We start from the raw sequence: 12,059 nt of genomic DNA, 5'->3' as shown, positions 1-12,059 counted from the left end.
AATGAATAGGTTGGTACTGTATATACAGACATTAATACTGAGCTGGTTGGGTAATGAATAGGTTGGTACTGTACATACAAGCATTAATACTGAGCTGGTTGGGTAATGAATAGGTTGGTACTGTATATACAAGCATTAATACTGAGCTGGTTAGGTAATGAATAGGTTGGTACTGTATATACAGACATTAATACTGAGCTGGTTGGGTAATGAATAGGTTGGTACTGTATATACAAGCATTAATACTGAGCTGGTTAGGTAATGAATAGGTTGGTACTGTATATACAGACATTAATCCTGAGCTGGTTGGGTAATGAATAGGTTGGTACTGTATATACAAGCATTAATACTGAGCTGGTTGGGTAATGAATAGGTTGGTACTGTATATACAGACATTAATACTGAGCTGGTTGGGTAATGAATAGGTTGGTACTGTATATACAAGCATTAATCCTGAGCTGGTTGGGTAATGAATAGGTTGGTACTGTATATACAAGCATTAATACTGAGCTGGTTGGGTAATGGATAGGTTGGTACTGTACATACAAGCATTAATACTGAGCTGGTTGGGTAATGAATAGGTTGGTACTGTACATACAAGCATTAATACTGAGCTGGTTGGGTAATGAATAGGTTGGTACTGTATATACAGACATTAATCCTGAGCTGGTTGGGTAATGAATAGGTTGGTACTGTATATACAAGCATTAATACTGAGCTGGTTAGGTAATGAATAGGTTGGTACTGTATATACAAGCATTAATACTGAGCTGGTTGGGTAATGAATAGGTTGGTACTGTACATACAAGCATTAATACTGAGCTGGTTGGGTAATGAATAGGTTGGTACTGTATATACAGACATTAATCCTGAGCTGGTTGGGTAATGAATAGGTTGGTACTGTATATACAAGCATTAATACTGAGCTGGTTAGGTAATGAATAGGTTGGTACTGTATATACAAGCATTAATACTGAGCTGGTTGGGTAATGAATAGGTTGGTACTGTACATACAAGCATTAATCCTGAGCTGGTTGGGTAACGAATAGGTTGGTACTGTATATACAAGCATTAATACTGAGCTGGTTGGGTAATGAATAGGTTGGTACTGTACATACAAGCATTAATACTGAGCTGGTTAGGTAATGAATAGGTTGGTACTGTATATACAAGCATTAATACTGAGCTGGTTGGGTAATGAATAGGTTGGTACTGTACATACAAGCATTAATACTGAGCTGGTTAGGTAATGAATAGGTTGGTACTGTATATACAAGCATTAATACTGAGCTGGTTAGGTAATGAATAGGTTGGTACTGTATATACAGACATTAATCCTGAGCTGGTTGGGTAATGAATAGGTTGGTACTGTATATACAAGCATTAATCCTGAGACCAGCTCAGCTGAAGGCCAATAGTTGCCCCCCCCATGTTTCTGCCTGACTGGCCTGTAATATCAGGAGCAGCGTGCACGTGTGACATATCTCCTGCGGCCTAACCCGTGATCTCCTCTCTTCTCCCTCGTTGGGCACGTGCCCAGTCTAACAATATCATTTTATTGTATTATTATTTTTTTTTTTTTACAACATAGGTATTTTGCTGTGATTTTATTGCGATTATATTTGTTTAATATATGATAATTTATAGGTTCCGGCAGCGCACCACTAATTCTTTCTAGAGGGTGCATTGTGGCTTTATTTCAGGATGTGGCGTTGCTGTTTTCCTATGCCTGCACCTCTCCAGCACAACATGGCATCTCTATGTCCCCATACAGAGGTAGCACGGGCTCTGTACACAGCTAGCGATGCCTGTGCGCTTGTCTCACTGTCTCCTGTAAATAAAGACCTTGGTTACATTGACAATAAGGCATGTTCTCCCCATAAAAGGATGGCTTGTTTGTCCCGCACCCCTGTTCTGCATGAGATGTATGAGAGAGATCTGTATTACATGTCGCTGCAAACTCCTCACTGCTAATCCTACATTGTCATGAAAAGTCAATTCACATAGTCTGAAAACAGTACTTACTATCACTTTGCTGCTAATCCCTGCATCTAGCAACGGCAGCTTTCATTCCCAGCATCCCTTCATTTATTGATCCTACGCTATATACCCAACTGGTGGTGCACTACACAATCTCAGACCAACACCTTCACAGTCTGTAATAATCCTGCAGCTACATGTTCTTCACTCAGAGTATCACTATACCTGTATATTGCACTTTTCTAGTAACATCGTATATTCCTACCATAGCGGACACTGTCCCATTCAGTGCGGCTCACCTGTGTCTCTCAATGCACTGGCAGACCGTCCAGCATGACCCGTTCCATTAGGTACAAAATGCTCCGCTCCTGGACTTTCCATGTAATGTATGATTGCAGCCACCTGTGCTGAGCTAGGTAATAGATGAGACAGGTGTTCCAGCACAGGTGGCTGCAGTCATCAATTAAGAAAGAAGTCCAGGAACAGAGCATTGTGTACCTGATGGAAGGGGTCATGTTGGAGGGTAGTGGGAGCCTAGGGGTAGCATCCGTGGACATGCCTATATTCCTCACAGCCTCACGTTTACTCAGTTCAGGATGAGGTTTTGATTCTTGCTGGGAAAGGCGAGGAGCGTCCTCACACCAAGACGGTACAGGCTGCGCAGACAATGTTATTGCGTGTTCAGCGGAAGGTTGTATAATCTGGAGAGGCAGCAGGTGGGCGGTGTACTGTGCACCACCGGGTATAACCGCAGACTGCAGCCCAAGGAATAATCCGATGCACAGAATAACATTTCTTATCTCATTATATATGTGCTGATAGCGGATGTACAAGTACCAGCTCTTCCGTATACCTGGGTGTATCACCTATATCCATGGGATGGATAAAGGCATTTTACTAAATTACATACATTTGCAGTTATAAACTTAGAGCAGTTTGCAAATGACCTCAGATACCATTGCTAAATGTAGACAGACGGATACATCAGTATCTACCCGAGGAAATGAGGGCGCTCATATCGTCAGCAGGACACAATCGGTTACATCAGTATCTTTCCCATATGGAGGAAATAATTCAGGTAGAAGTATATTCAGATAGTAAAGGGACGCAGGAAACAGAAGTTATGGCGACTTAAGTACAGTAACTTGTTGGTGAACTGTTGCCGTCTGAAGTAACGCCAAGAAGATATAAGGCGTTATATTGGGTTGTGTGTAAGGAATAACTGTCCCACAAGTTTATGTGAGCGCTTCATGAAAAGTAAAATAAAACGAAGTGGGAACATGTGTCCTCCTCTATATGTTGGGTATAATGGTTCTCACACATGATACACTGTGGCCTTGTCTATACCCTGCTCATTTGTGTTACTTTGTTTCAGCTTTGACACACTTAGATCACTTTCCCTGCTGATCCCTTACACTAACACTACAGCCAGTAACCTGCAGGACATTGCACCATATACATCCCTACATGTTCTGCCCCAGATCTGCCTCCTGCCCCAGCCCTCTCTCCCTGTCTCTGAGGATCTGTCCTTCCCAGGCCCCAGTCACTATAATGTCTCCCAGTAACCCCTGCATGCTGAGCGCTCCAGTCACCCCCCCCCCCCCCTCACTTTCCCTGCTGATCCCTTACACTAACACTACAGCCAGTAACCTGCAGGACATTGCACCATATACATACCTACATATCCTGCCCCAGATCTGCCTCCTGCCCCAGCCCTCTCTCCCTGTCTCTGAGGATCTGTCCTTCCCAGGCCCCAGTCACTATAATGTCTCCCAGTAACCCCTGCATGCTGAGCGCTCCAGTCACCCCCCCCCCCTCACTTTCCCTGCTGATCCCTTACACTAACACTACAGCCAGTAACCTGCAGGACATTGCACCATATACATACCTACATATCCTGCCCCAGATCTGCCTCCTGCCCCAGCCCTATCTCCCTGTCTCTGAGGGTCTGTCCTTCCCAGGCCACAGTCGCTATAATGTCTCCCAGTAACCCCTGCATGCTGAGCGCACCAGTCACCCCCCCCTCACTTTCCCTGCTGATCCCTTACACTAACACTACAGCCAGTAACCTGCTTGACATTGCACCATATACATACCTACATGTCCTGCCCCAGATCTGCCCCCTGCCCCAGCCCTCTCTCCCTGTCTCTGAGGATCTGTCCTTCCCAGGCCACAGTCACTATAATGTCTCCCAGTAACCCCTGCATGCTGAGCGCACCAGTCACCCCCCCCCTCACTTTCCCTGCTGATCCCTTACACTAACACTACAGCCAGTAACCAGCAGGACATTGCACCTTATACATACCTTCATGTTCTGCCCCAGATCTGCCCCCTGCCCCCTCTCCCTGTCTCAGAGGGTCTTTCCTTCCCAGGCCCCAGTCACTATAATGTCTCCCAGTAACCCCTGCATGCTGAGCGCACCAGTCACCCCCCCCTCACTTTCCCTGCTGATCCCTTACACTAACACTACAGCCAGTAACCTGCAGGACATTGCACCATATACATACCTACATGTCCTGCCCCAGATCTGCCTCCTGCCCCAGCCCTCTCTCCCTGTCTCTGAGGATCTGTCCTTCCCAGGCCCCAGTCACTATAATGTCTCCCAGTAACCGCTGCATGCTGAGCGCACCAGTCACCCCCCCCCCCTCACTTTCCCTGCTGATCCCTTACACTAACACTACAGCCAGTAACCTGCTTGACATTGCACCATATACATACCTACATGTTCTGCCCCAGATCTGCCCCCTGCCCCAGCCCTCTCTCCCTGTCTCTGAGGATCTGTCCTTCCCTGGCCCCAGTCACTATAATGTCTCCCAGTAACCCCTGCATGCTGAGCGCACCAGTCACCCCCCCCTCACTTTCCCTGCTGATCCCTTACACTAACACTACAGCCAGTAACCTGCAGGACATTGCACCATATACATACCTACATGTCCTGCCCCAGATCTGCCCCCTGCACCAGCCCTATCTCCCTGTCTCTGAGGATCTGTCCTTCCCAGGCCCCAGTCACTATAATGTCTCCCAGTAACCCCTGCATGCTGAGCGCACCAGACACCCCCCCCCCCCCCCTCCCCTCACTTTACGTTTTGGTGACCATTTTCGTTCTCCGCAATAGGCCATATAGAAGTGCTGTCTGGTCTCCTGTACAGCGACGCTGATTTGTTTCATAAGTAAATAGCAAAGCCTATAGCAGTGTGTGCGGCTCTTACACGCCATGCCTCGTGCCTTCGGGGTGTTACCGATTGTTGTTACTTTATACATTGTGCTGTATCTTTTATATCCAAGCAGCAAAGATGCACAAGATGGTGAGAACGCGTTCTGCCAACGTACTGCCCCATATTTGTTTATATTTGGAAAATAGTAAGACATTAAATAAAGGTACCTTATTGTATTTCTGTAACACAGCTGTAATGTGAGTGGCAATTCTGTTGATTTTTGAATATACAGCATAGTATAGTATTAACTTTAATTTAGTGTTTTTTAGTTTGGTTTTTTACCCCTTCCCCTTACGATGATTTAATTTGCTTGATAAGGTGATAATTTTGTACGTGCTTCTCAGGATATCACCTGATGTTACAGCATTGTACATTGCATTCAATGCGGAGGGCAGATTACATTGCAGCCACACTGTGTATAGACTCTAGTCTGCAAATCTAACCACATCCAGTCATTATTTGCTCATATTACTATAAACTTTGCTAATAAATGTTCCTGTGGGCTTGATTCACTGACGTGCTTTATCAGGCCCACGCCCGTGACAGAGTGCCCGTTATCAGCAACACGACCGGTCTGGTCAAGTTGCTGGTATATATATATATATATATATATATAATATCCCCAATGCCTCTACACACGTCACTTCAGTGAATCAATCTCCAATTGATAAATAGATCTGTACACGTTTAACAATTCCCTTTTTCTTGTTTTCCTTCATTTTAGGGTATCCATCTATCACATGCTACATTTTCTGTCTGGCTTCTCAGTCTTGCTCTGCATTTGTTCACCCCTCTCTAGACCTCTGCATCCTCTAATGTTACTCTAATTTCTGGCTGACAGATAGACCTCCCGTTCTGTTCTGTGGGATGCTGGTCAGACTGGTAAACAAAAGGGACATGAAGCAGCCAGCAATTGCAAGAAATGTGAGGGTGAAAAAAGTGCTAGGTCAGTACCGGTCCTATGAAATACCAGAGTGTCCTCCAGCGCCAAGGTCATACTTTACTGTAAATGCTTTTTCTTGAACACGTAACTAAGGGAGCAATAGCATGATATCTCCAAACACGGCAATAGCATGATATCTCCAAACACGGCAATAGCATGATATCTCCAAACACGGCAATAGCATGATATCTCCAAACACGGCAATAGCATGATATCTCCAAACACGGCAATAGCATGATATCTCCAAACACGGCAATAGCATGATATCTCCAAACACGGCAATAGCATGATATCTCCAAACACGGCAATAGCATGATATCTCCAAACACTGCAATAGCATGATATCTCCAAACACTGCAATAGCATGATATCTCCAAACACGGCAATAGCATGATATCTCCAAACACGGCAATAGCATGATATCTCCAAACACGGCAATAGCATGATATCTCCAAACACGGCAATAGCATGATATCTCCAAACACGGCAATAGCATGATATCTCCAAACACGGCAATAGCATGATATCTCCAAACACGGCAATAGCATGATATCTCCAAACACGGCAATAGCATGATATCTCCAAACACGGCAATAGCATGATATCTCCAAACACGGCAATAGCATAATATCTCCAAACACTGCAATAGCATGATATCTCCCAACACGGCAATAGCATGATATCTCCCAACACGGCAATAGCATGATATCTCCAAACACGGCAATAGCATAATATCTCCAAACACGGCAATAGCATGATATTTCCAAACACGGCAATAGCATGATATCTCCAAACACGGCAAAGCGGAGCGTAAGGTGCTCGAATTGGGACTAGCTATCCATGTACGAGTGCACAAAACTGAGCCCAGCAGGAATACGACCCTTTCCGATACGTAGATTGTGTGTATACACTCAGAAGGCTTCATACCACGATTACATACATCAGCCTTGGTGCTTTCCAGGACGTGCTTTAGTCCAGTTTGGTGGTTTCTCTTTCATTGGGCTGGCAGTGGTGGGTGAGAATGGGCATGGTATGACATGACCACATTTGTTGATATGGGCACAATGTTGTCCTGAATGTCAGCAGTTGGACTGACACTATTATGGCCAAGTATCGGCCGCCAAATGCCCCAGAGGAAGGTCACTATAATATCCTTCAGATGATCTTCTAGTTACATTATAACTGTATTGATAGCTAGTGAGGGAGATGTCTAAGCTGTGACTACAGGGGTCCTGGCTGTCATACATAGTAATTGTATCATCCTGCCAATGGGCTTCCTGGCGGCCTTTTATAATGTATAGCGCTATATAGTATATTGTGCCGCTGGTCCTACTATATAGCGCTATATAGTATGTTTGTACCGCTTGTGCTACTTTATAGCGCAATATAGTATATTTGTGCCTCTTGTGCTACTTTATAGCGCAATATAGTATATTTGTGCCTCTTGTGCTACTATATAGCGCTATATAGTATGTTTGTGCCGCTTGTGCTACTTTATAGCGCAATATAGTATATTGTGCCGTTTGTGCTACTACATAGCGCTATATAGTATATTGTGCCGCTGGTGCTACTATATAGCGCTATATAGTATATTTGTGCCGCTTGTGCTCCTATATAGCGCTATATAGTATATTGTGCCGTTTGTGCTACTACATAGCGCTATATAGTATATTGTGCCGCTGGTGCTACTATATAGCGCTATATAGTATATTGTGCCGTTTGTGCTACTATATAGCGCTATATAGTATATTTATGCCGCTGGTGCTACTATATAGCACTATATAGTATATTTGTGCCGCTTGTGCTCCTATATAGCGCTATATAGTATATTTATGCCGCTGGTGCTACTATATAGCGCTATATAGTATATTTGTGCCGCTGGTGCTACTATATAGCGCTATATAGTATATTTGTGCCGCTGGTGCTACTATATAGCGCTATATAGTATATTTGTGCCGCTTGTGCTACTATATAGCGAGGCCCCTGTAAGTGCTTTATGTGCCCCCTCTCCTTATAGAATGGGAGATAGAGAGTGTAAGAGAAATGAAATGTAGTATATTGTAACCAGACCCTAATGACTGCCTTTATATACAGTACAACAATGTTACTATCTATCAACCTGGAAAGTTCTGCATTGTCCTCCCAGTTCTGCTGGAGGGGAGTCTGTATGGCTGTCAGAGGGTTGGGGAATAAGTAGACGGGAACGGGATCCAGACAGCGGCATCCTGACGGTCAGAATCCAGACGGACATCAGCAAATATGTTAACTAAAATCTTAACCCTTACCCTAAAACTAAACTTCCCCTCTAGCAGCCAAACCCTAACCCACCTCTCCCGCTGCCTAACCCAACCCGCCCCAGCCTAACACTAACCCACCTCTCCCGCTGCCTAACCCAACCCGCCCCAGCCTAACACTAACCCACCTCTCCCGCTGCCTAACCCAACCCGCCCCAGCCTAACACTAACCCACCTCTCCTGCTGCCTAACCCAACCCGCCCCAGCCTAACACTAACCCACCTCTCCCGCTGCCTAACCCAACCCGCCCCAGCCTAACACTAACCCACCTCTCCCGCTGCCAAACCCAACCCGCCCCAGCCTAACACTAACCCAACACTCCCGCTGCCTGACCCTAACCCACCTCTCCCGCTGCCTGACCCAACACTCCCGCTGCCTGACCCAACACTCCCGCTGCCTGACCCAACACTCCCGCTGCCTGACCCAACACTCCCGCTGCCTGACCCAACACTCCCGCTGCCTGACCCAACACTCCCGCTGCCTGACCCAACACTCCCGCTGCCTGACCCTAACCCACCTCTCCCGCTGCCTAACCCAACACTCCCGCTGCCTGACCCAACACTCCCGCTGCCTGACCCAACACTCCCGCTGCCTGACCCAACACTCCCGCTGCCTGACCCAACACTCCCGCTGCCTGACCCACCTCTCCCGCTGCCTAACCCAACCCACCTCTCCCGCTGCCTAACCCAACACTACCGCAGCCTAACCCAACACTCCCGCAGCCTAACCCTAACCCAACACTCCCGCTGCCTAACCCAACACTCCCGCAGCCTAACCCTAACCCAACACTCCCGCTGCCTAACCCAACACTCCCGCTGCCTAACCCACCACTCCCGCTGCCTAACCCACCTCTCCCGCTGCCTAACCCACCTCTCCCGCTGCCTAACCCAACCCGCCCCAGCCTAACACTAACCCACCTCTCCCGCTGCCTAACCCAACACTACCGCAGCCTAACCCTAACCCAACACTCCCGCTGCCTAACCCTAACCCAAAACTCCCGCAGCCTAACCATAACCCCTACCCCCCAGCCTAACTGTAAGCACCCCCCCCCCCCCCCTTTCCCTGCAGCCTAATGCTAATATGTACTGCTGGGCTTATGACGGTTGGGATGCTGCTGTCTGTATTATAACCGTTGGGTTGCCGCTGTCTGTATTATGACGGTTGGGGTAACGCCGCCTGTATTGTGACGGTTGGGGTAACGCCGCCTGTATTGTGACGGTTGGGGTAACGCCGCCTGTATTGTGACGGTTGGGGTAACGCCGCCTGTATTGTGACGGTTTGGCTGCCACCGTCTGTATTGTGACGGTTGGGACGCCGCCGTCTGTATTATGACGGTTGGGACGCCGCCGTCTGTATTATGACGGTTGGGACGCCGCCGTCTGTATTATGACGGTTGGGACGCCGCCGTCTGTATTATGACGGTTGGGACGCCGCCGTCTGTATTATGACGGTTGGGACGCCGCCGTCTGTATTATGACGGTTGGGGTAACGGCGTCTGTATTATGACGGTTGGGGTAACGGCGTCTGTATTATGACGGTTGGGGTAACGCCGTCTGTATTATGACGGTTGGGGTAACGCCGTCTGTATTATGACGGTTGGGGTAACGCCGTCTGTATTATGACGGTTGGGGTAACGCCGCCTGTATTGTGACGGTTGGGGTAACGCCGCCTGTATTGTGACGGTTGGGGTAACGCCGCCTGTATTGTGACGGTTGGGGTAACGCCGCCTGTATTGTGACGGTTTGGCTGCCACCGTCTGTATTGTGACTGTTGGGATGCCGCCGTGTGTATTGTGACCGTTGGGATGCCGCCGTCTGTGTTATGATAGTTGGGATGCCGCTGTCTGTATTATAACCGTTGGGGTAACGCTGTCTGTATTATGGTGGTTGGGATGCCGCCGTCTGTATTATGGTGGTTGGGATGCCGCCGTCTGTATTATGGTGTTTGGGATGCCGCCGTCTGTATTGTGACTGTTGGGATGCCGCCGTGTGTATTGTGATCGTTGGGATGCCGCCGTCTGTGTTATGACAGTTGGGATGCCGCTGTCTGTATTATAACCGTTGGGGTAACGCTGTCTGTATTATGGTGGTTGGGATGCCGCCGTCTGTATTATGGTGGTTGGGATGCCGCCGTCTGTATTATGGTGTTTGGGATGCCGCCGTCTGTATTGTGACTGTTGGGATGCCGCCGTGTGTATTGTGATCGTTGGGATGCCGCCGTCTGTGTTATGACAGTTGGGATGCCGCTGTCTGTATTATAACCGTTGGGATAACGCTGTCTGTATTATGGTGGTTGGGACGCCGCCGTCTGTATTATGGTGGTTGGGACGCCGCCGTCTGTATTATGGTGGTTGGGACGCCGCCGTCTGTATTATGGTGGTTGGGACGCCGCCGTCTGTATTATGGTGGATGGGACGCCGCCGTCTGTATTATGGTGGATGGGATGCCGCCGTCTGTATTATGGTGGATGGGATGCCGCCGTCTGTATTATGGTGGTTGGGATGCCGCCGTCTGTATTATGGTGGTTGGGATAACGCCATCTGTATTATGGTGGTTGGGACGCCGCCGTCTGTATTATGGTGGTTGGGACGCCGCCGTCTGTATTATGGTGGTTGGGACGCCGCCGTCTGTATTATGGTGGTTGGGATGCCGCCGTCTGTATTATGGTGGTTGGGATGCCGCCTGCTGTATTATGGTGGTTGGGATGCCGCCTGCTGTATTATGGTGGTTGGGATAACGCCGTCTGTATTATGGTGGTTGGGACGCCGCCGTCTGTATTATGGTGGTTGGGACGCCGCCGTCTGTATTATGGTGGATGGGACGCCACCGTCTGTATTATGGTGGATGGGATGCCGCCGTCTGTATTATGGTGGATGGGATGCCGCCGTCTGTTTTATGGTGGTTGGGATGCCGCCGTCTGTTTTATGGTGGTTGGGATGCCGCCGTCTGTATTATGGTGGTTGGGATGCCGCCGTCTGTATTATGGTGGTTGGGATGCCGCCGTCTGTATTATGGTGGTTGAGATGCCGCTGTCTGTATTATAACGGTTGGCATCCTGGCTGTCGTGATCCTGATTACAGATGATGGTAGTTGCCCTCTTCTGTAAAGCAGATTCTGTACGTGTAATAGTAACACGCCGTACTACCTTAGCACGAGTAAGTAATGTGATTACTTCTTTCGCCTCAGTTGGGGATGGTGTTACTATGAAATCGCTTAATGAGATTATTAAATGACACAAATCTCTGTACAGGCGTATGGCCCCGTCGGATGTACCATGAGAAGTGAGTGAGATTTATCCCTGAAGGGAATGAGGCGTACTCTTGGTGACCTCCAGAGGAGTATTGGGTTCCTTGTAATGGGACGGAGTGAATGAAGAACTTGCGGGATAGATATTATTTACCATGTTATTGCTTGTTGCTTATAGGATACTATTTTATGCGTTTGCTTTATTGCTTCATCAGATGTTTAGTAAATACATTTATAAACCATTTCTAAAGATTGGGTGATGGCGAGCAGTATTTTATATGTACAAAACCAAATTCAAAGCCGCCCAGTTACTTGTAGACTACGAGGTATATTACAAATTCATATTTTTTTGATGTCTGCATATTGGTCAAAAATCAAATAA

The 12,059-nt window shown here is 47.6% G+C and overlaps 1 protein-coding gene across 15 annotated transcripts in view; it reads left to right on the top strand.

The window, feature by feature from the left end:
• The window catches only part of ABI2 (abl interactor 2), a 250,251-nt gene that overhangs the window by 184,129 nt on the left and 54,063 nt on the right, over positions 1-12,059 (top strand). For 7 of the 15 annotated variants that reach the window (XM_088465611.1, XM_088465619.1, XM_088465612.1 and 4 more), the window contains one exon: positions 6,037-6,141. The exons of the other annotated variants lie outside the window; for them this stretch is intronic. In XM_088465611.1, coding sequence (XP_088321737.1) covers positions 6,037-6,141 — 105 coding nt within the window. The remainder of the gene's footprint in view (positions 1-6,036; positions 6,142-12,059) is intronic. 15 annotated transcript variants of the gene reach the window in all.

This window comes from Taudactylus pleione, unplaced genomic scaffold, assembly GCF_031769625.1.
Source record: "Taudactylus pleione unplaced genomic scaffold, aTauple2 ptg002045l, whole genome shotgun sequence".
Classification (NCBI taxonomy): Eukaryota; Metazoa; Chordata; class Amphibia; order Anura; family Myobatrachidae; genus Taudactylus; species Taudactylus pleione.
The sequence above is the reverse complement of the archived record's forward strand: the minus strand, read 5'-3'. Positions and strand labels throughout refer to the sequence as shown.